At 40.7% G+C, this 25,826-nt stretch overlaps 1 protein-coding gene across 1 annotated transcript; it reads left to right on the top strand.

Annotated features, from left to right (window-relative positions):
* The first annotated feature begins 24,316 nt into the window (after positions 1 to 24,316).
* LOC137433212 (uncharacterized) lies at positions 24,317 to 25,141 on the top strand. The gene has a single exon (XM_078784008.1). It carries the CDS (start codon positions 24,317 to 24,319, stop codon positions 25,139 to 25,141), a length of 825 nt encoding a protein of 274 aa, XP_078640134.1.
* The last annotated feature ends 685 nt before the right edge of the window (positions 25,142 to 25,826 follow it).

Raw genomic sequence — 25,826 nt, forward strand, 5'->3', positions numbered from 1 at the left:
CATGATCTTATATTATCACAAACATAATGAAATACAAGTTTTCCAACAAATTTCATAATCTTCGACCATTGAAATTTGAAGGTCACAAAGGTCAAATTTTCAAAGTTGTCTGAATCGAACCGAATTTTCGGTATTGTGCAGCTAACTAACCTCATAACTGATTATACATTCTTTTCTATCTCATTTCAATGTCAGTAACCTTCGTTTTGACATTTCAAGGTCACAAAGGTCAAATTTTCAAAGTTGTCGGAATCGAACCGAATTTTCCGTATTGTGCACCTAACTAGTCTCATAACAGATAATACATTCCTATTTATATATTTTCAATGTCGGTTTTGACCTTTGTCATTGAATACCGCTCGCTCGTGAACCATCGTCATCTCCTGACTTGTCTAACTTACACTTTTGGAATCCTCAAGGTGTCTAATAAACGAATTTTCATGTTCCCAAACGAAATATTGTCCCATGGGGTCCGTTGGCTGCCATCTTTGCGGCCATCTTAGATTTCCGATGAAAATCGCTAATTGGTATAACTTTTGAACTGGACATCATACAGAGGCAAATGAACCCATTTTTCCGGCTAATTCTGGCCTGAGGAATCGTTTGAGATGGTTATTTTCATGATTTATACAAGTTTAATACAATAAAACTCGAAGAGTATGCAAAAAATCAGTAAAATTTCACTCCAAATCTTGCCAGACATCTAATTCAAATATACTTACTTACTTACTTACTTACTTACTGCGTCGAGTTAGCTCGGCATTCCATGACACGTTTCTTCCATTCATCTTTGTCACTCCTGGCATTCGGTAGTTCGCTAACCAGACACCCAGTATCATTTGTAAGCTGATCTATATATGTTTTCGCAGGTCTCCCTGGTGCCTGTTTGCCGTGAGTTGGTAACCAAAGTAAAACATCGCTTGCGAGCTCATCTTTGTTTCTCCAGCAGTGCCCAGCAGATCTTAATCTACGTTGACGTATGGTTACACTGATTGGTGAGATTTTTGCATACAATTCATATTTTGTGGGGTGCTCCTTCCATGAGATGTTAGGGCTGCTCTGAGCATGCGAGTGTATGCACCATCCAGGGCCTTTTCTAGTGATGATGTCAAGGTCCATGTAATTGCCCCATATACAAGAACTGATTCAACAGCTGCTCTAAAGAAGTTTCGTTTCAGCTCTATTGGAAGCGCAGATTTCCAAATCTTGGCTAGACTGTTTAAAGCTCCCCAAGCCTTTCCAAGTCTGATGACGACATCTCTTTTTGTGGAGGCGATGTTGCTTCCCAGGTATGTGAGTTCGTCAACCTTTTTGATGTTTTCACCAGTGAGTGATTTTATGTCTACGACTTGATCTTGATTAAGACTGATCTACTCTGTCTTCGAGACATTTATGTAGAGACCAATTTAGCTGGCTACTTCTTCAATCTTGTGTAGTAGTGTCGCTGCATCCTTGTTATAGTCTGCTAGAACCGCAAGATCATCTGCATAATCTGCATCTGTAATCTTCTTGGATGGGTATCGCCGACTTTTCCGTTTACTTAGGGTAAATCCAAGTTCATTGTCGGTGTCTATTGCTTTGCGTAGCACATTGTGGAAGTGTAACTCAGTGTAACTTATTGATTGGCACTGGTAACTCATTGATTAAAGACTGGTAACGATTTCGTAAATGGATGCCAAGAATGTGCACGAACATGGTAATCTCTTGTCCACCTGGTCACAGCCCCAGGCTGGAGCACCCCCCTATCGTTTGGTAAACGGAACTTGCAGCAGGAGGGGAGCGAGCTGGTGCCAGGACTCGGTGCATGCATGACCTCGGGGCATTAGCGGAGAAAGGATTAGCGCGACAAGGCCCATAAAAACCAGAGCAAACGATGAGTCAGGAGACTTATCACTAGAAGCTCTGACCTACGGAACGGAACGGAACCCTGTGAACAGCGCTGAGAGAGCACTCATACTCAGAACCTCTGCCCGACGGGAATGGCGGAGGAACATCGGCCGAACGAGAAGGACCATGCGAATAGAGTTAACCTGGTCCATTGAGTTAAACGGTAGTTATTTGGTATTGGAATGAAAGTGAACAACCAGTTAATAATAAAGTCATGACCTTTTGTAAAACCTGTTTCCGACCATTGGCGTCTTGAGCCCCACCACTTCCCCTACAATTTGGAGGCACCGCTGAGATCAATTGGACACATACAAGACCTTTAAAGGTGAGTGTGTCTTGTTTTTGTCCAGTATGATTTACGAACTTGGGAATAGTTATGTGTATATACATGGAGGATTTGGTGTGTGGGACTTGTGATTGTCCATAGGTAATCCAAGGATGGAACGTTTTAAATGATTCTATTATTCGTGAGCTTGCGAGAATATGTACAATATACGCTGGGTATTAAAAGCCTGACTCTGGTCTGCAGGCAAATCGGCTCATGAAGTGCACCATGAGGCGATTTGTTTGCCGGTTCGGTAAGGTTTGGTAAGGTCCGTACACGTGTACAATCGTGTACACCCGTTTTAAATAAATAATTTTTTTCAGTTTTCCCGCCATGTCTAAAACTCGTTCGATCAAGAAATAAATTCATGACAGACAACGCCACCTCATGCCGGTCCAGAATTATTGTGAAAGATGGCGATTGGATGAAAATTGCATACCAACACTCCCTCACTGTCCCTCATTGTCCCTCATGTCCATTCCGGCACCCTGTCTCTTGCTCCCGCTCCTTCTCCCTCCCTTTAGTTCCCATTGGCGGACGCTTTGCGAGGAGCAAAGCGTTTGTGTGAACCCTCAACCTCAACCTAGGTTGAAGTTGTTACTGCAGGGTTATTGTTTTTTTTGTGTATTTTCTCTGCGCCCCATGCTCGCAGATTTGGTTGGTACAAATATTTTATTGAAAGGTGAAAGATTTAACTGCGATTAAGCTTCAAAAAATAAAAAGAACCCATCCCTACATCTAAGGATCAGGAAGGGAAGGAATGGAAAATTTGAAGTATTAAAGAGTTTTATGGGATTATAAGGTCATATCGCGACATCATGGGAAAGCTAATGTTAATTGTGGGATGCCAGAGGTAATGGTGTAGTTTAATGTTCACACTGTTTTGGAAAATAATGCTCGATGCAACATGATCCTAAAAAGAACCCATCCCTACATCTAAGGATCAGGAAGGGAAGGAATGGAAAATTTGAAGTATTAAAGAGTTTTATGGGATTATAAGGTCATATCGCGACATCATGGGAAAGCTAATGTTAATTGTGGGATGCCAGAGGTAATGGTGTAGTTTAATGTTCACACTGTTTTGGAAAATAATGCTCGATGCAACATGATCCTAAAAAGAACCCATCCCTACATCTAAGGATCAGGAAGGGAAGGAATGGAAAATTTGAAGTATTAAAGTTACGGAACTCAAAATATCTAGGTTTGGATGTAGTCATTAAAAAATTGAGTCATTCATTGGTTTGAAGATAATCCTAATATTTTGATAAATATTTGATAATAATCCTAATAATTTTAATCCTAGGAATAATATTGCTAATAGTTTGTCTGAAGGCTTTGATAAGTATTTGTCTAAAGCAAACAGCGACTTCTAAGATGACAGACGTGTGAGGTATTTGGCATCGCCAGACTAGCTTATTGGTTTAGGAATGTTTAGAGGTCATTGCAATGTGATAATTACTTGTGATCATTTGTTGTTGGAACGTTTTGGGAACATTCAAATGTTGTGGTTTGCTAACGTTTCCACAACGTCGCCACAACGTTTCACTTTCGTTGTTGCAACGTTTTGCTCCAACGTTTTGGGAACATTTAAATGTTGGGTTTTGCTGACGTTTCCACAACGTCGCTACAACGTTTCACTTTCGTTGTTGCAACGTTTTGCTCGAACGTTTTGGGAACATTCAAATGTTGGGTTTTGCTAACGTTTCCACAACGTCGCCACAATGTTTCACTTTCGTTGTTGCAACGTTTTGCTCCAACGTTTTGGGGACACTCAAATGTTAAGTAAATCGGATAAGAATTCACGAGTTATTTAATTATTAGCGATTAAGGAAGTACTAATTTAATTAATTACATTTCTTATTAAATTACAGTAATTACATTACAGTAATTACCTGAGGTAATTACAGTAATTACAGTTCCGGTAATTACAGTAATTACAGTAATCATTACAGTAATTGCAGTAATCTTATTACAGTAATTACATTACATTAACTCAGGCACCTTTTGAGTAAGGAAGCTGATATGTGGACATGACACTGACCAAGTGATGTGGCTGTCAAGGAAAATTCTGATTTATTGATTAATCATTTAATAAATTAACTCGTTGATTTATAATATGACTTATTTAATTAAAATTCCTCAGAGATACATCTTCGGATGAGATACTACAGATTGGTTATGCTATGAGCCAATTGATTAAGGAAAATATTTTGTGATGGCCATATTGGCAATTTCGTGGCCATATTCGTGGCAACTCAGTTAGTGCCACTGCACCTTTAAAATGCATCCCTGCGTTCATTTTTCGATCGATTGAGTTGAAATTTTGAACAATCGGATCTGGACTGTCGTTGTTAACGACTCTAGCACGCACCCGTCCAATCAGGATGGAGCGGTATGGTCCCCGGATTATCACTGCCCGCAGTTTTAACTAGTTTTACTTTTTCTCTTGGTCATATAATTTTGAAGACATGCATGTCATGATATAGGAAATGTTTGTTCTGTTGAACGGAATAAATGTTGTTTATTTGTGTGGGTGTGTATTTTTTGTGTATTTTGGATATATTTTCACGACCAATTCCAGTTAACATCCTGCAAAATTTGCTCGTTTTCTGGCCGAGTCGGAATTGCGTTGAGTTCCTATGGCATGCGCCATTAAAAGCGCTGTGTAATGGTTGAGCTCCCTTTATTTCGTTTTGGTCATGCGGATGAGCAGACAAAGTGACGAATGCTGCGGCTGGAGCAGTAGAAGCGATGTTTTTAATTGAAACGATGTAATGAGTAATTAAAAGTGGGAGGGGGCAACACCACGCATACCTCTTTTAAGGTGTGTATAAACCCTGGAATAAACGTGGGAGGGGGCAACACCACGCATACCTCTTTTAAGGTGTGTATAAACCCTGGAATATTTCAGCAATCAATACAATGCTGAAACTATGTAAGTTAAGTTAATGAGTAATTTAATGAGTAATTTAATGAGTAATTTAATGAGTAATTTAATAAGTAATTTAATGAGTAATTTAATGAGTAATTTAATAAGTAATTTAATAAGTAATTTAATGAGTAATTTAATGAGTAATTTAATAAGTAATTTAATGAGTAATTTAATGAGTAATTTAATGAGTAATTTGATGAGTAATTTGATGAGTAATTTAATGAGTAATTTAATGAGTAATTTAATGAGTAATTTAATGAGTAATTTAATGAGTAATTTAATGAGTAATTTAATGAGGAATTTAATGAGGAATTAAAAGTGGGAGGGGGCAACACCACGCATACCTCTTTTAAGGTGTGTATAAACCCTGGAATAAACGTGGGAGGGGGCAACACCACGCATACCTCTTTTAAGGTGTGTATAAACCCTGGAATATTTCAGCAATCAATACGATGCTGAAATGATGTAATTTACTGTGTAAGAGGGTCGACCTTGGGTTTGTTTGGGTTTTGTTGTTTATTTTTGTGGGTGTGTATTTTTGTGTATTTTGTATATATTTTCACGACTAATTCCAATTAACATCCTGCAAAATTTGCTCGTTTTTCTGGCCGAGTCGAAATTGCGTTGAGTTCCTATGGCATGCGCCATTAAAAGCGCTGTGTAATGGTTGAGCTCCCTTTATTTCGTTTTGGTCATGCGGATGAGCAGACAAAATGACGAATGCTGCGGCTGGAGCAGTGGAAGCGATTTTTTGAATTGTTCAATGATTATTCGATATTGTTATGACTTATTGTCAATAGGTATACTAAGTGGCCATGAGGTAGCCTGTTGCTATGTACAGTTTTATTCTATTGTTGATTATACCACATAGCTGTGGTGATAAAGGAAATGTTCGTTTTAAATAGATGATTATGATATGACCATGACTATAAAATCAGGATGATTATTATGAATGATATCATAGGGTTCAAATGCAGAATGATTGCATGAACTTGGGAAAGAACTTTCAAGCCCTATGGGATAAATTGGGTGTTACAAGCGATGGAGTTTCAAAATTTAGCATGATTGAAGGAATTTTACAGTCTTATTTCAGGAGTTTTACGAAATTTAAATTGCCAAGAGATTTTGGGTACTATTAAAAGAAAAAAATGATGAGATATTTTTCCCAATGAACTTTAATATCTGCCATCCATTTTGGCTGTCTCACGAATGAAGGATGAGTTGCCTTTAGTGGTTGCAAAGAAAATTTGTGGAGACCAGGCAAAATGGGGAAATATGTCAGATATGACCCTAGGACAGGACGGTGATTCATCAATTGACATGAGGTACGAACCAGAGGTGACGACCGATGAGATTCGATCTCAGTCAATGGATGGACCTGTCCTGACATCATTGGGGAAAGGGCTTATGCAAGGAGTCATCCAAAATGATTAATTTGATTTATTGATGAATATTGATGAATTAATTGAAATTGAATAATTGATTGAATTGTTGATTGATTGAATCTAATTGATTGAATTTAATTGAATAAATTTAACTGAATAAATTGAACTGAATAAATTGAATTGAATATATTGATTGTTTGATTGATGAAAATGCGGTCTCAAGAAAGAAGCTTTGATATCTTTGTGAGATATTATCAATGTGAAGACAACCTTGGAAAATTGAGCAAGGTGGTGAGTTTATATACAGATATATATGTGCGGTTACCATTGTGTGATTTCCCCGTCAACAGAGCGGACACCTGAGGATTCACCCATTTCATACTGACCCTCTGGCTCATCTGCAAATACTGATCTGTGAGATTGGATTGTGCAAAAGCCACAGGTGAGGGAGATTCTCTGGAAATTACCGTTTGAACAGGTGGAGAGATCCTTCCTGGAGGTACGAGTGAAGCTTTAGAGGAACAAACTACAACACATCCAACGCTACTTTGATAAAAGGCAGAATGGGAAATGGAGCCTGCAAGAACACACAAGGACAACCAGAGATTCCACAAAAAGGTACTTGTACACATCATATGTACGACCGTTATGGTGCCGAAGCTATAAGGCAAGTCGAAAATTGGTATTTGTGGACAAAGGGACATGATGAGGAGTTTCCAAGAGATGGTACATTTGAGCGAAGTCGATTGGAAAGATTGGAACAAAGATTGAAAGCCAGGAAGAGACAGAATCTAACGGTAGACTGGCTTGCATTCCATCTTTGGGATGGTGAATCCAGACAACGGGAACAGCAAGAACGGATAACGGATCTAGAACTTAAAATAAAAAGGATACAGGATACAGTGGAGGAGACAAATGCACAACTGCCCTCGAAATTAGGAATGAAAGTGACAGTTGTCCCATCTGATTTCCAGTTGTCTCCCCAAAAAGGACGGTACAGAGAATTTTTTCGTGTTTCAGGAGATAACGAGAGATTGCAGTGGCAACTCAGGGATGTAGAGATGCAGCCCAGCAATACAAGTGCACAGGTGCACAGCCCAGGCAACGACAGAAACCGGTGTTTCAAGTGTGGACGGATGGGACATTGGAAAAGAGGATGTCCGTATACCAAAAGGAAGACAAGTTAATAGGGTAAACCAAGATCAAGGGTACCAGTGCTGACCGATACCTCAGACAATGATTAGGCCTTCATTGCGACAAATCCCAAATGACGATTGGCCTCAACAAATTAGATTACTGGACAAACATGAATAACTGTCGATGATTCTTGGGTCTGAAAAGTTTTCGGAGCAAGAATTATTCATTTTTTCTTTTGCTTGTAAGCAAATTAGTAATTAATTGATCAAATGCCGAAATTGGATCTTTTATGTTGGGCACACAATTTTAAATTTACAAAGTTGGAACAATTGCTTTGCAAGTTTTTGAAACCAAGTGACAAGAGTCACATGATGATCAGGTGGGAATTTCGGACTAGTGTTCCGCATGATTGATAGGTCAGTGGTCGACTGACATGCAAATGGGTGTGTAGTCAAATTTGGATAAATTATGGTGGGAACTGAAAGGGTAATTTCAATGTGACATCATAGGGGTTTTCTAAAAAAAAAAAAAAAAAACTTTTTGGTCCATTTGCGTATTAGCATTTATAAAATTGAAGGACAAATTTTATGAAAATGAAATAAAACTGACACCCAACCTGATCTGTAAATAATGGTTCCAACGCAAACAAATATGCATAATGCATGCGTGTGTGTGTGTTTTGTGTATCAATGTTTGTGTTTGTTGTTTTTGTTTTTGTGTATCAATCTTACAAGATTGTTGACACCGACAGTGTGCCTTGTCTGAAAAAAAAATAAAAAAAATAGAAATATAATTTGGTTATGAAAATTATCACTCTTGTCAAGGGAGATGGAGAATAAAGATTTGATTTGCTGAGTTATGAGCAGCTATTCATTAATAGTAAAAAATTGGAAGTAATCTTGGGATTCCATTGTGATCGAATTTATATGAGAATCAAAGCTATTTATGGATATGAGCTTCATAAAAATGTGGGAGTACAAAATTAGCCAAATTTTGGAGAGGTCTTACACTGACTTCCCAGAGTACTCTGCTCATGGATTTTTATATATATAAACTTGAATTTTATCAGCATATAAATTGTGCTGTATGTATGGATGTGTTTTAGGCATAGATGATATGGGAAAATAGTAAAGAAAATTTTGCTGGTTTGAACTATTATGAGTTTTTCAGTTCTGGAGTTCAAACAAAGTCACTGGTTAACAGATGAGAAAGGATAGTAAATAAATTATTCGATGCTGGGTAAATTAAGTACGATATTACTAAGACTTATGAGAGCTATTGTTCTTCCTTACAGCAGTGGAAAATTATTGGAAAAAATTAGATCCAACATCATGAATCTATAAAAGAATGTGATAGGGATAATATCCTCAATTTGTACTAATTATTTGATTGTGGGTAAAGGAATTAATTTATCGTAGTGGATTGTTAACAGCAGCCTGAAAATGTCCTGAGAGTGTGCATCCATGTAATCAGAAATCCCAGATTTGTTTTTACAAACAACATTTTGGTAGAGGTCTTGTGTGGACGAACACTTCCTTGGTAGATAAAAAACGGTACTGCATGCTGGCAGCCACTTTTGCGGCCAGTTAGGCAAAACAAATTGAGAGGAAATTGTAGTTAAATACGTAAGTTACACATGGCTATTTGAAAAAAGGAAATTTGTTGAGATGGGAAACATTTTTCGAAGGTTTATTAAAGTGTTATAATATGACATGTGGCAAGGCAAACTATTGGATGGGAAAATTAGATCTGGCTATAGAATAAATTTATTGACCCCTTGAAGTTAATTCTTCGAATCATTGTTTCACTGGCATTTTTTGTTCAAATTGGAAATAGTTTGGTAGAGCTTTGGTTAAAACCTTTGGTTGCGGTATCTTGGAACGAAATGACAAACCATAGGAGATTGATAAGAATAGGAAAAATATGGACCCAAAATAGAAAGTTGGATTCATGCCCCTCATTGCAAACAAGCACATGGGGCTAAGGTGGACGATCCCACAGAAAATGAGGCTGCACCTAGCAGCCCAGCAGAACATTCAGTGGCAGATAAATGATAGTCGTGATTTACAGTCATTTGAATTACATTTTAACACCCCTTGCATTGATAAACATTACATTTTCAACATGTGATATTCCTACTTGGGATAGTGACATTTATTTGCCTACATGACATACAATTACCTGCTGATATTAATACAACATGAGTAAAAAATGTATCACAACTACACTCATGATCAGGGGATTGAGTTCAACCCCGGGAGATAGGGGGATCAGGGTAAGACAAATAATCTGATTTATGTTAGATATTAAGGGATTTTCTTTATTTACCTTTTAGGAAGCTTGTTAGTTTGGTATATAATGTTGAATGTCATCAACATATAATTATGTCATAGGTATGAATATATACAAGGAGTAGCAGACTTGTTTGTTGGTTTAGTAGTTATATTGGCAATTGTTTTAGTGGTGGCTTGCTTGAAAGCCTTAGTGACGGTGTGTTTGAATAAGGTAACCAACAACACGATGATAACGCATGAAGTGACAAATGAGGAAAGAAATGTGGAACCAGAAAAGGAAGACTTTTATGGCGACATAATTACTGAGATTAAAAGATTAAATCAAGTGATGTTGCAAATGAATACAGTAGAATTAAGATAATGGCATAACGACAATGTTATGAGTTGTGTCAATTACAATATCAGTGAACTCATATCACCACGAGTGACACACTGTTAGGAAAAAAAAAAAAAAGAGGCAAAAGAAAAAAAAAGTGGAGAGGAATTATGGTAATAATACATTATGCTTAATTTGTTGGTTTGGGAAAATTGTTGTTGGGAATTAGGTATTCCCGTTTGTGATTGTAATCATATACAATTTATTTTCTTAGAGTAGTGCTAAAATACCTGCATGAGTTAATTTTTGAACTATATTAACCTGAAGGCAATTGTGGATGCTATTCTTAGTTTAGTAATAAAATACATACCTGATTGAATATTATTTGTGTGACGCATATAAATGAATATAACTTTTTGTGTTAAGGAAAAACAACAAATTGTTGAATGTGAAATTGTCGGAAGATATACATGATTATGCTGATTTCATGGTAAGATGTACCCTATCTGATTCAGTGTGTGCGGAAAGCAGATTCAGATGTGACTGAGCATAAGGATAAGACGAGATCACATTTTGAAGGGAGTGCTAACGGAATTGGGAAGAAGTTCGAGAAAGAAAATTTGTGGCTAAAAATGAAGTTAATCATGGCATACACCCTCTTTCTCAAAGAATGATGAAGACATTCTCCCGTGTAACTTGGAGATGAATGCTTACCTTCACCAAGGAAATTTATGTGACCATTTGCCTGGATCACACTGCAACATATGAAAGAAAGGCGATCACTTACTCTTGTTCGAAGGCTTCGAACATTCATCACATCAGAAGTTGCAGGACAACGACATTTTACCCGCAACCTCTGTGAAATGCGGGGACATATGTTATTACTTCACCAACTTCCGGGGAGCCAGCATGGAGCTGCAAACCAATGGCTGTGCCTTTTCACAACAGCTGTGCGCGATTCTGCGGGCCACTCCTGGTATGGACCATGGATGACCTGAACACCATGGTCCCAACATCATTGTGGATGCATCCGGCATCCCTGTTCCACATCTTGCTGGCCAATCAACGTCACACCAATACTTGCTGCCCACTCACAATGAGGGAGGAGGCAAGTCGACTACAACTGGGTGAAGGCCTTGTTCAGGAATTACAATGGTTTACAGCAAAAAGTGGCAAGAATGCTACAAGGAGAGCAGGGTCAGTCTATGACTCCGCAATGTTACCACAACAGCGAAATCCTACACGAAGTAGTGCAGGAGCTATGAAGACATTAGGAGAAAATGTTTCATACCTGGATTCATAACACAAGTGATCAGCCCTTCCTTTCAAACAAAGTCAACATTTGTGTGGAGGCAAACGTTTTTGCCAGATGGTGCAGATGCTTTACAAAACTTGAAAATGAAGTGAAATTGTTGTATCTTGGTGATGGTGAAGTGTTGTTTTGAAAATATATTTGTGATGCAAATGCAATAGATTGAACAATATGGAAGGAGTCAATGACCAACGAAATGTTTTGTGATTCTTGCAGGATGACGGTGTATGCCTAAGGGAATTTGATTACCAAAGTTATGATTATTTACTTATACTTGTAATGATGTTTACTTGCAGTGATTGATTATTTACTTATACTTGTAATGATGTTTACTTGCAGTGATTGATTATTTACTTATACTTGTAATGATGTTTACTTGTAGTGATTGACTGTTTACTTATATTGATGTTTAGATTCATGGTTAATATAAACAAAAACAAAAAGATGAGGGAATTGTGGAAGTGTAACTCAGTGTAACTTATTGATTGGCACTGGTAACTCATTGATTAAAGACTGGTAACGATTTCGTAAATGGATGCCAAGAATGTGCACGAACATGGTAATCTCTTGTCCACCTGGTCACAGCCCCAGGCTGGAGCACCCCCCTATCGTTTGGTAAACGGAACTCGCAGCAGGAGGGGAGCGAGCTGGTGCCAGGACTCGGTGCATGCATGACCTCGGGGCATTAGCGGAGAAAGGATTAGCGCGACAAGGCCCATAAAAACCAGAGCAAACGATGAGTCAGGAGACTTATCACTAGAAGCTCTGACCTACGGAACGGCACGGAACCCTGTGAACAGCGCTGAGAGAGAGCACTCATACTCAGAACCTCTGCCCGACGGGAATGGCAGAGGAACATCGGCCGAACGAGAAGGACCATGCGAATAGAGTTAACCTGGTCCATTGAGTTAAGCGGTAGTTATTTGGTATTGGAATGAAAGTGAACAACCAGTTAATAATAAAGTCATGACCTTTTGTAAAACCTGTTTCCGACCATTGGCGTCTTGAGCCCCACCACTTCCCCTACAACATAATCGAGACATATTATGAATAAGTAGGGAGCGAGGGTATCACCCTGTAAAACTTCTGCCATGATGCCAAAACAGTCTGTATCGCCATCAGGTGATCGGACTATTGCATGCGAGTTCTTATACAGCATCATGATGGCATTAACTGTCTCCTGAGGTATCCCGAATGCTAGCAGTATCTCCTTCATCTTACCTCGATGGATGGAGTCGAAAGCTTTCGAGAAATCAATAAATAGGAAAACAGCAGGAAGATTTTTATCTTTAACGCCTTCAAGAAGACGTCTAATAGTAAGGATTTGCCCGGAGGTCGATCTACTAGTACGAAAGCCATTTTGATTTTTTCGCAGGACTGGTTCTATACGCGGCCTGATTCTATTTAATAACATCAGGTTGTATATTTTGGCCGCTATTGGTGTTAGAGTGATTCCTCGATAGTTTTTTGTAAGCCCTAGGTCGCCTTTTTTCTGGAAAGGCAATATACATCCTTCTGTCCATCTATCTATTGGATTTTGATGGTATACAGCATTACACAAATTCAGTAAAATCTCATCGAATTCACCTAGTTTCCAAATCTCGGCTGGAATGTCATCGAGACCACAGGCTTTCCCGTTTTGAATGTTTTTAAGAGCTTCATGGACTTCATCTATGGTGAAGGGACCTTTTTTGGTGTCGAGTTCATCTGAAATCACAGGAGTTATTACTTCATCCTTGATTGTAGGTGGCTTCCCTAATAAGCTTTGGAAATGCTCTTGCCAGAGTTTCAATCGTTCTTCTTGGCTGGATGCTTTTAGTTTGGATTTGTTTACGCATTTCCGTCCGCTTATCTCGTTTACAGTTTTCCAGGCCACAGCAGATTGCTTGTTACTCGTAGCATTATTTATCCTATCAATTTTTCTCTGGAGATCGTCAATCTGTTCTCTCTCATAGGAATCGGTAAGTGCAGTTCGTGCTTCGTTGTAATTCCTGATGTTTTGCATTGAAGGTGCAGAGTTTTTAATTTCTGCCATTTTGTGTTGCCCTTTGTGTTTCTGGCATATTTCCTCTGTTTCCCATGGGATCCGACTTTTCCTCCTTGGTTTCAAAGGAATGGTACCAGAAGCAGACTCTCTGCAGGCTGTCTCAAAATTGGCAAATGTTTTATTCGGCGAGTTTGTTGTATTTTGTTCTTGAAGAGCAGAAAATCTGTTTTTCAAACAAAGTAAAAAGGCGACACTAATCTGTGTGTTCTTTTTGAGACAAGACCAGTCATAAAGTGGTTTACTTTTTGATTTCATTTTATACTTCAAATATACCAAACTATAAGATGCCCATGCATACTGGAAATGATAATACTTGTGAGTAATTAGGGTTAAATAAGACAATATAACACACTATTAATTCAATAAATGAAAATAAGAAGAAAACTTTTGCCAATAATGTTCTCCTCTTGCACGACAGGTCAAGCCACAGAAGCGGTAAGCAATGTCATTTTTTCATGTCAATGTCAATTGGCCATTCCACACCGGGATGAATTACATGGGTATGGTGACTGGTCACAAATGCAGGGGTTCAGGCTACTCTGAAATCCTCATTGAGGCTGGTCTCGTCACAAGTGGCTTCCTGAATAGTGTGCTGAGTGGGAGGCCATACACTAAAGCCCTGTTCTGTCTCAAAACAGTCAGTGAAACCATGAAACGGTTGTTAATTGAGAGATTCATGGAGGAGGAGAAAGTTGAGGTCACAAACCCCGAGGCCCTGCTCAATCTCATGCAGACATGTAGTCGCGAGACCCTCGACCTGACTTTGCAGGACCCTTCCACTCTTACCATCCTCGAGAAGTATGTGGCCTATGAAGACCAGGTGCGTGCCGGCCACCTCGGCAAGACCACTACATTCTGGCTCAGCGTGAAAGACCATACCCGTCTGATCCTAATGTTGCAGTATTCTGTGAAGACAAACACTTGGCCCTCTTCCACAAGTGCAATGGGGATATGGCAGACCTATTCTTTGCATATGATGGGCCAAACTACTCCAGGTAAATGTCATTTCAGCCGAAAATGTGCATCTTAAATTTAGTATGGTGAGTAAACTAGAAGAAATGATGTCATTATCTGATTTGTAGTCGTGATGAAATAGTTACTTACATCCTTTCTATCCCTCCACAAGGACTTGTTGTGGCTGGAGGAGTTCCTGACAAATATCAATCAGTCTCATCATGGAGCCAAGCAGCTGCTGAAGAAGTGTGGCATCGCGGTGGCACGGTCTCTCATTCCTGGTGCTCTCAGCCTGGTGGACAAGACGATGGAGGAGACCTTCATGAAGTTCGCCAAGTCAGCAGGTACTGAAATACTATAACTACTTTGGTGTTTTAGATGAAAGTTAGTGTTAAAATATTTTCTATCACTCCATTATTTATCTCTCCAGGTGGATTCGTGGGGTTCTTCTCCATGTCCGGTGCCTTCCAAAGATGGTGCCGTACGACTTCAACCCGTGCTCAGTACTTTGAGAAGATGCTAGAGATGTGTGGCCTAATCGACAACCCGGACTGTCCGAATGCTGGGAAACACCGTGAGCTGGAGAGAGCTGAGATCAAGACGTCTAACCTCTCACCATCCCCTCTACCCTAACCCTTCACCAGCCCCTCAACACCAACCTCTCACCATCCCCTCTGCCCGAACCCCTCACCATCCCCGCAACACCAACCTCTCACCACCCCCTCTGCCCTAACCCCTCACCAGCCCCTCAACACCAACCTCTCACCATCCCCTATGCCCTAACCTCTCACCATCCCCTCTGCCCTAACCTCTCACCATCCCCTCTGCCCTAACCTCTCCCCATTCCCTCTGCCCTAACTTCTCACCATCCCCTCTGCCTTAACCTCTCACCATCCCCTCTGCCCTAACCTCTCACCATCCCCTCTGCCCTAACCTCTCACCATCCCCTCTGCCCTAACCTCTCACCATCCCCTCTGCCCTAACCTGTCACCATCCCCTCTGCCCTAACCTCTCCCCATCCCCTCTGCCCTAACCTCTCCCCATCCCCTCTGCCCTAACCTCTCACCATCCCCTCTGCCCTAACCTCTCCCCATCCCCTCTGCCCTAACCTCTCACCATCTCCTCTGCCCGAACCCCTCACCATCCCCTCTGCCTTAACCTCTCACCATTCCCTCTGGTCTAACCTCTCACCATTCCCTCTGCTCTGACCTCTCACCATTCCCTCTGCTCTGACCTCTCACCATTCCCTGTGCTGTAACCTCTCACCATTCCCTCTGCTCTAACCTCTCACCATTCCCTCTGCTCTAACCTCTCACCATTCCCTCTGCTCTAACCTCTCACCATCCCCTCTGCTCTAACCTCTCACCATTCCCTCTGCTCTAACCTCTCACCATTCCCTCTGCTCTAACCTCTCACCATCCCCTCTGCTCTAACCTCTCACCATCCCCTCTGCCCTAACCTCTCACCATTCCCTCTGCTCTAACCTCTCACCATCCCCTCTGCTCTAACCTCTCACCATTCCCTCTGCTCTAACCTCTCACCATTCCCTGTGCTCTAACCTCTCACCATTCCCTCTGCTCTAACCTCTCACCATTCCCTCTGCTCTAACCTCTCACCATTCCCTCTGCTCTAACGTCTCACCATTTCCTCTGCTCTAACCTCTCACCATTCCCTCTGCTCTAACCTCTCACCATTCCCTCTGCTCTAACCTCTCACCATTCCCTCTGCTCTAACGTCTCACCATCCCCTCTGCTCTAACCTCTCACCATTCCCTCTGCTCTAACCTCTCACCATTCCCTCTGCCCTAACCTCTCCCCATCCCCTCTGCCCTAACCTCTCACCATTCCCTCTGCTCTAACCTCTCACCATCCCCTCCACCCTAACCCCTCACCATTCCCTCTGCTCTAACCTCTCACCATCCCCCCTCTACCCCTCACCCCCCACACCCGACGTGTGCCGCTCCCTGCGGCTCCGAGCTGGACGAGACGCGGATGTTGTCGCGTTTGAACCGATTATCATTTGTTCGGCGCTTGTATGGAGTTTCTCGTTTTACGGATAAACTGTCAAGGGTGAAATGAAGTGGAGAAAAGTTTGATGCGAGTTGGGAATGTTGATAAGAATTCCCTCATCGTAAACGGGTTCAGGTATTGATACTTCCGACCTTATAGTTCACACAATAGAATATATGATGATGAATTTATTCAGCTCCTCAGTGTTGTTTCGGGTATGGAAGAAGTTAACCCTGTCGATTAATTACGTACCGAGAGGATGGGAAATTTCGCAATGACACGAATTCAAGTCACAAAATATTCCCTGTGAGTTGAATTTGCGGAAATATTTATTTATAATGTAAAGAGGAATGTCATGAATGAAACAGCCGAACTATCTGTGTTTCATAATCAGGAACTTGAAGAGGAAGATTCTTGTTTATGTTCAACTGTTGGACTGTTCGCAGCTCTCTGAGACATGGATAATGTGAGGTCAAGATGGTTCCTTTCTCCGAGTCGGTCCGTGGGACTCGGAATTCAATGTTTTATAATGAATGTAACTTCATTGGCAGGTAAACGAAGGGCAGGTAAATGTTCCATGCGAATTCATTTCGATCTCAAAGTTCGGACTCTCCTGCAATGAACAAACGGAACTTTCTTTTCGATGTTTCCCTCCATCGATTTTTTAATATATTTTTCTGCATCGTTTGAAAACATCGTCAAAACATTGATCTGAACAATTCAAACCAAAAACTTATTTTTTACACTTCCATCTTTGACGAAACTTCCAAATGTTCATCAGCACCTCCCCCATCTCGTGATGCGTCATCCATCACGTGCCTTTGCTCTTGCTTTCATGAGGCAATTAAATATTTATATCATGTAATCTGTACACACAGTAAAGTTTCTTTGAAGATAATGTTTCATGTAAAAAGGTGTTGTCATCGATTATTGATTTCTTTACATTTCAATAAGAACACTTAATCACGTGTTGATTGCTCAACATTAAGTGTAATTGTACCTGATTGTAATCGGGATTTAGGAATTTGTTATAAAACCAGGACCATCCCGGGCTCATTCTCCTGTTGTGTTCGTCGAGTCCGATGTAACTTCACATCGCCGAGGATCCATTGCCTCCTCTTGCTGTCGCGGTGGACACGCTCTCCGAGATACAAAGCTTCGGTTAACAAGTATGTCAATGAGATCCAATAATCACAAAATATTGCGAGAACCGTAGAGTTTGTTGAGAAAACTTTCGAGTCGGATGTTCTTTCTTTTTCCGTTTGTTACCTGCGCCACCAAAGGTTGATGGAGGTTTTGTTTTCACCGCTGTCTGTCCGTTTGTGAACGAAATATCTCAAAAAGTTGTGGACGGATTCGGACGAAATTTGGCAGAGTTAGTGTATGCGATAAGGACGAAATGATTACATTTTGGTGAAGATCTGGATTCGCATCCGGATACTAGAATTTTTTAACTGAAAAAAATTAAGCGAGAGACGACCATTGGAAAATAGGACTAAAATGATACAGAGCAGGATATCTCAAAAAGTTATGGATGGATTTGGATGAAACTTGTTGGACAAGTTGTGTGTCTGACAAGGACGATTCTTTTCGATTTTGGTGAACATCCTAATATGGATTCGGATATGAGAATTATTTAATTTTTTAAGTGATTCTTCACCACCGAGTGATATGGCCAACCAGGTGGAGGTTGTGATATGATATGGTTATGATATGATATGGACTGATATGGCTATGCCCTCTACTAAGTGCCGTTCTCGTTCTTTTCGCGACGGAGCGCACGGGCTGACTTTGAAAACTTTTTCAAACAAACTTTTTGCCTCCATTTTCATCGCCCACGATTCGCGCAAGAAGTTCGAGTTTTATCTTCACATTGAAGAGTTCTCTTTCGTTTTATGTTGTAAATTGCATCTTTACCGCAAACGTTTAACACCGACATTCCGTCATTCGAGTAAAAGTTTACGGCTGTATTAATAAGTAAACGTCGTCGTGTAAAGTAACCAAAGTTAAACAAGCATTGTGAGTATTGCGCTGCAATTCACGTCCCCTGCCGGCAGTTTGTCGTCCGGAAAAACCGTTGGGGAGATTACCAAAGTTCAAAGTGCCATAACTTTGTCAAAAATGATCGAAACGTCGTGAAGTTCGAACTTGATCTGTAACATATCATGAGGAAACCACGTACCAAGTTTTAAATCATGGGCATTAAGCGTTTCGAAAAAAAGTCCGGAAAACTGTTCTTTGCGTTCCGGACTGACAGACGGAGGGACGGAGTGCAAACCTATAGTCCTCTCCGGCTTGCACCGGAAGGGGACGAACAAGTACAGGTGCAGTCCGTTCATCCATTGTTCAACGTGCATTCACAGCTCGTAGGTCTTGGTGCTCTAAACCAGACTCTCTCAATCACGTGGTGGTATGTATACCTGTTGGTGATGGACACGAGTTGTTTCACACTCAGGGTGATTCACCAATTTATGCGACGTCCATGCAGGCGACTCATCGCCAGCATCCTGAACAAATTCCGAAACACGCAGGTGTGTACTTCTTAATTCTTAGATGCAGGCATCAAAAATCCTGCATAAACGCAGCCATTGGGTCTCGGAGGCCCAACGGATGTATTCGTGGGATGTTTTTTTTAATTCATGAATTTTTTAAATAGATTTTTTTTTCATATCCTTTTTCAATCCAAGTCGATGCTCAGATGTGTATTTGCTCAGAAATGTGAATCATTAATCCTATTAGTTGGAAGAATCCCACACACGTAATGAATCATTGTTGGGTTTTTCTGGAAAAAATATTTTTTGTCTTGGTTTTTCAACTTTTTTTCTCTAAAACGTTGAGGCTCATGGAGAAGTATTTGCTCCAAAAATATGATTCACAAATCCTTTTATTTAGAATGTATATGTCCACAACTGTCAAAAATCCTACAACTATGCTGCCATTGGGGGGAGGCCCCACAAATGTATTAGTGTAAAGTTTTTTAATTTTCATATTTTTGTCACTGAATTATTTGTAACGAAGTTATTGGAGCATATAATGAGGCTCATATCAAGAAAATAATGATATAACATAGTAGTACAACAACATTTATGTGGGGCCTCGAAGGCCTCAGGCCTGCAATCGGGTCGGATTTTCGGGTTATAAGTGAAGACTGAAGATTTTCCCACGAGCCTGAATGAATTTTTTTTCCTATGTCACTGAATTTTGTGTAACAACATGAAAGTCGGTGAAAATGAGGCTCATTCCAAAAAAAAATTGAACAGCATAGTTTTTGCAACAAAAATACCTTGTGGGCCTCCGAGGCCCAATCACTACATTCAAGGGTTAAAATCATCCAAATTCCTGCCATAACTAACGATTGGAAGACGATTGCAAACCACCCAGTGTAATATTTGCTCACGAACTTGTTTTGGAAGTTTGGAAGAGCATAGCACATCAGAGAGAGAGAGAGAGAGAGAGAGACATAGCTACCCTTTACCCGGTGCATTGCCCCTCCATTTTTATCTCATATTTAAATTACATTAGACAATACAAACGGGGATGAGGAAACTCTGTCTCAGTACAAACGCTTTCGAGAGACGAGTCTTTTTTTCCTTCATTAACACGAGATTTCCAGGAGGTTCCTTGGTAATGGATATCAAGCAAGATTTGTTGTAAAGTCAGTTTACTTTTTCAACACAATTACAGATTTGCTTTGTCATTCGAAGTAAAGTACGTACAATATGCAGTTTTGATAATGCATGTTAATATTTGATCATATAACCTGTATGATTGTGCATGAGATTTTAAAGGAAGGCCATTTCATAAAGAATCCTTTTTTTTTTAAAACCGTTACATTTTCATTAGGTTAACGCTTTGCATGACATGATGCATCATCTGGTGAATTGCATGTTTTCCAGGTGGGAAAACCGTATAGGTGCGAGCAGTTGGTGAGGCGTTTGCTTTGACATCCAGAAAGTTCCACACCATGGTGGTAAGTGCCAATTACTTTGGGCAAAGAATGTATACCTTGACATCGATCAACATGGAAGGAATCTGTGTTTCTTTTATCTTTTATTTTCTGTTTATGGAGGCATTTTTTTCACAGATGATCACATGAATAATATAATAGGCCTTTGCTTGCTCTTTCTTTGTCAGTGATCTGTGCGATATTCTTTCTTGAATATAATGGTCCACTCGTGTTCAAAAATATTGGCACCCTTGCACTTTTTTTCAAATAACTCACAGTTTTCTCGAAAAATATGTTGAAATTGACGAAACTATTTGGTCTCCACTATTATTTATTTAACTGTTAATATTACAGAACATTTGTTTTTGATTCAGAACTTAATCTGTCGCTTTAAATCAGAAAATAGAAATTTTAGCACAACCTTTGGACAAAATAACTGCAGTCAAGCACTACCTACACCTCTCTACTGGCAGTTTGTCCCACTATTCTTGTGCAAACTGCTCCAGTTCTCCCAGATTTGAAGGGTGTCTTCTCCCAACTGCTGTTTTCAGATTTCCCCACAGGTGTTCAATGGGATTTAGATCTGGACTCATTGCTGGCCACTTGAGAACAAACAATCCAGCGTTTTGTCTTGAACCATTCCTGGGTGCTGTTTGAAGTATTTTTGGGGGCATAGTCCTGCTGCAAGACCCATGACCTTCGTTGGAGACCCAGCTTTCTGACAATGGGATGAACATTGTGCTCCAAAATGCCTTGGTAATCTCCTGATTTCATGATGCCATGCACACATTCAAGGCTCCCAGTGCCAGAGGCAGCACAGCAACCCCAAAACATCACTGAACCTCCTCCATGTTTGACTGCAGGGAAGGTGTTGTTTTCTTTGAAAGCTTCATTTTGTTTTCTGTTAACATAGAGATGATGTGCTTTACCAGAAAGCTCTAATTTGATCTCATCTGTCCACATGACATTCTCCCAGAAGGATTTAGGCTTGTTCAGGTTCGTTTTGGAAAACTCCAGTCCGGCTTTCTTATGTCAATCTCTCAGCAGCAGTGGGGTCTTCATGGGTCTCCATTCATTGAGTTGGTGACGAATGGTGCGAGTTGACACTGTCGTACCTTGTGTCTGAAGGTCAGTTTGAATCTGTTTGGCAGTTGATATATGTGCTTTCTCCAACATTGAAACAATCCTTCGCTGCAATCTTCGATCAGGTTTTCTCTTGCGGTCACGTCCAGGGAGGTTGGCTACTCTATTCCTGATAACATTGTGTACGGTGGACACAGGAACATCAAGGTCTCTGGAGATGGACTTGTAGCCTTCAGATTGCCCATGCTTGGCTACAATCTTGTGTCTGACCTGCTCAGACAATTTTCTGTTTTTTGTTCTTTTCTGGTTTTCGAGAAGCACCGAGTCTAACAACACCTCCCCCCCCCCTGCCCCCAACGTGGTATAGGCTCAATAAAGCTCCGAATGTTCCCTCCACGGTGCACACGAAAAACGTGACCGACCCTCACGATGCCAGCACCAGACAGAGGGGGAGAGTGAGAGGGATTACGTCTGTGGTTGTGGCGTGGGCTAAGCCCAATCGGCCAATGTGCTGGGTTCCGTCAGCTTGTCGGTGTTGTGACTAATGGAGCCCATTGCACGGCCGGCTGAATGAATGTTAAAAAAAAAAAAAAAAAAAACGTGAAAAATCACAAGGGTCAATTCCACACTGGGGAATTAATCTTAAGCCCTGTCTAGTTAACACAAGAACCACGCCCCTTATGGAGACATGCAAACACTCTTCACCTGACAGGTTCCCAACTTATGAGATCAAGGTTCTTCTTCTTCGCCTCCATGCTCCATTGCTCCTACTAAAACCTATACGATCCTCACTCCATTATGGCAATTCATCACCTACCCCCACAAACGTAACGGTATTCAACCCCCTGCGTCAATAATTTGTAGACACTCCACTGGCAGCGATTACAGGTTTGTGTCTTCTTGGGTATTTCTCTATCAGCTCTGCACATCAGGATTTGGGGGTTTCGCCCATTCCCTGATAAAGGTCCTTCTTGCCCAGTTGCTCAGTTTGGTCAGACGGCCAGCTCCAGGAAGAGTCTGGGTAGTTCCATAATCTACCAGAAGGATGCATACTGCACCCTTCCTCATCGCGCTCAGTAGTCTGTAAAGACAGGATCCAACCTTTCACGGTATCATTTTGTTGCTTTTATCTAAATCCTGTAACATATTATCTTGTGGTGCACTTGCAAAACCATTATTTAAGCTGGAGTGCAACATGACTTATTTGTGGTGCCTGGCAAATTCTGCCGCATGATCCTGCAAGCTCTGATGCGAAGAGAAGAGAACGTTTCTGACCTTTTGCCTCCGAGTGACGACATCTATCTATAATTCCAGTAATCTCTGTACGTCTGTACGTTTGTACGTTTGTTTGTTTGTCTGTGACCGCTGTTTCTCGACAACTACCGGTCCGATATACTTGAAACTTGCCAGGTATATTGCTGGGGACCCGAGGATGTGCCTTTTCAAGGTTTCATATTAATCGGACAATTACTTACCGAGCTATGTCCAAAAAACGATTCAACCAATCAGAGAGCAGCGAACGATCGCGTGTGCCGAACGTGGAGGACACACTCTGCCTCGGATGGCACATTTGAGAGCGTATTCATTTATTTCACGTTTGCAAACTATGTTGGCGTTAAACTATGTTTTAAAACTAATAAAACCGAATTTGCGATTCATTCGCTTTCCTGCGCGTTTGTGCACGCGATGGCGATTTCTTTACCAAACTCCGGAAGCCGTTCGCTTTGGACCAAACCATTGCATGTAAATAGAGGGGGGGGATTGTCACCGTACTCGCAAGCCGTTCGCTTTGGACCAAACCATTTCATGGGGGGATATAATTTTAGATATAGATATAGTACGGGCAATGCCCTAGTATTGTAAAAGACAATATTGTCTCTTTCTGTTTCTAAAAGTGCCAATATTATCTCTTTCTCAAAATTGAGCACAGAAAATTAACATGCCTTGTGTTTAATGATCGCATTGAGTTATTTATTTTAATTGGAATAGATTGATATCCGTCATATTTAGCTGTCATGTAATGCCCCTCTGGAATGCATAACAGCATTCAGGAGATGTACATCTATATCTTTTTGTATATCTGCACTATTCCGGAGTGTCTAATCTTCCAAAAGGTTGAAGAGGGTGTGAAGAGACAAGCACCTCGGCCTATCTTTATTCGCAGACTAATTAGGCACGATGAAGACTCGGTCAAGCACGCTACGTGACAACAACTTCAAGCTCTATGAGCAAGTCTTGGTGCCTCTGTTTTGGAATCTGAAATTGATTGGTAAATGCCCTTTAATCATCACCAGGGAAATAATCAACTCCACGGAGGTTTCGTGAATGGAATATATTTTTCAAAAGTTATTCACGACGTGTAACGTATCATTGTTATGGTGTAGGGAGGTGGTGAAATTTGAATGATCGCTCATTAAAAAGGGTTTTTGTAAATGATTTTTAATATGCTAATTGTCCTCTCTCTCTCTTTCTCTCTTTCTCTCTCTTTCTCTCTCTTTTTCTCTCTCTCGTTTTTCCTTTTTCAGTTTTATTTCAACATCACAAAGGACAAACTCGGGAGAAGTTGAACACATGCTCATTGTGTCCTGAGGATTTTGCACACTCGTCCACATTGAGACAAAATTTGTGAAGAATCAGCACAAGCGTTGTAAAGATTTTGTGGTTATCAGCATCAAGTCAAAAGGATCAAATGGAGATGGACACATCAAGTTGTGGGAGGACTGCGTTGCACCTGCTGAAACCCGCGAATGAAGATAACAACCAACGAGGGAAGTTGTACAAGTGTTATGTGTGTTCAAAGGTTTTTAATCAGTTATCAAATTTAAATATACATAAACGAATTCACACGGGGGAGGAGCCGTACAAGTGTGCTGTGTGTTCAAAGGCTTTTAGTCGTCCATTAGCCTTAAATCAACACAGACACATTCACATTGGGGACAAATCATTCAAATGTTCTGTGTGTTCTGAAGAATTTCGTCATTCATCAAACTTAAATAGACACAACCTAATTCACACGGGGGAGAAGCCATACAAGTGTGCTGTGTGTTCGAAGGTTTTTCGTCATTCATCAAGCTTAAATATCCACAACCGAATTCACACGGGGGAGAAGCCATACAAGTGTGCTGTGTGTTCGAAGGTTTTTAATGATTTATCAAATTTAAATACACACAAACTAATTCACCCGGGAGAGAAGCCATACAAGTGTTCCGTGTGTTCTCAGGATTTTAGTCGTCCAGTAGCCTTAAATCAACACAGACACATTCACATTGGGGACAACCCATACAAGTGTGCTGTGTGTTTGAAGGTTTTTAATCAGTTATCAAATTTAAATAAACACAAACTAATTCACATGGGGGAGAAGACACCGCACAGGAGAAACTCACCCACATGTGGAGATAGCAGCCAACAACACAAACATACACACCTATACATGCATATTGGACACGCACACAATCGCACAAACACGAAGGTGGATACTTTGAGACCTGGGTTGCACCTTCTGAAACATGTGTAAGGGATTTCATTCGAAACTCAGGCTAATTGGGGGCAATATGACCCATTTGCCTCCCTAGCATCTGACTGTCTGGTTTTGGGAAGCTGTTGACAAAATCTTTGTTTGCCCTTGCATCAACATTCTTTTTTTATGAGCAGCTCCCCGCCTGCTGAGCCTTTCTCCTTGCTACAATCTTTGAAACTGGGGAAATGTTTTGAGTGCCTTGTAATTTGAAGAAAAGTATATGAAGCAGAATACAAATTGTGATTCCTTGAGATGTTGTTGGTTGCTGGCTGTGTGAGGACCAAAAGGTGCGACTAGCTTGTGCGCCCATATATCTACCATGCATGTTATCCTTATCCCTCAATAAACCTTGCACAGTGTCTGAGTTGAGGTGCTCATTCCAGAACCGAAGGGATTAGGGAATCCATGACACATGCATATGGAGATAACAAGCAACGGGAGAAGCAAAGAGTACCTATGGAGTGTTAGACTAATTCTGAAGTCATCGCTCTCTCCAATGAAAAAAATCAAAACTATAAACCAATGTGCAGTACCGGTATTGCTGTATCGCTGTGTATTTATGAACTGGCCACAATCGGAGATCAACAACTTGTACACCAAAACACCAAAGTGTTCTTTGTTCAAAGTTTTTCGTCAGCGATCGGGTTTATTTACGCACAAAAACATTTATCACCAGTGAGAG

Source organism: Myxine glutinosa, chromosome 8, assembly GCF_964187855.1.
Source record: "Myxine glutinosa chromosome 8, kmMyxGlut1.1, whole genome shotgun sequence".
In the NCBI taxonomy this organism is placed as follows: Eukaryota; Metazoa; Chordata; class Myxini; order Myxiniformes; family Myxinidae; genus Myxine; species Myxine glutinosa.

Coding starts and splice junctions, on each gene's coding strand:
- LOC137433212 (XM_078784008.1), top strand. CDS start 24,317: ATGGAGATGGACACATCAAGTTGTGGGAGGACTGCGTTGCACCTGCTG.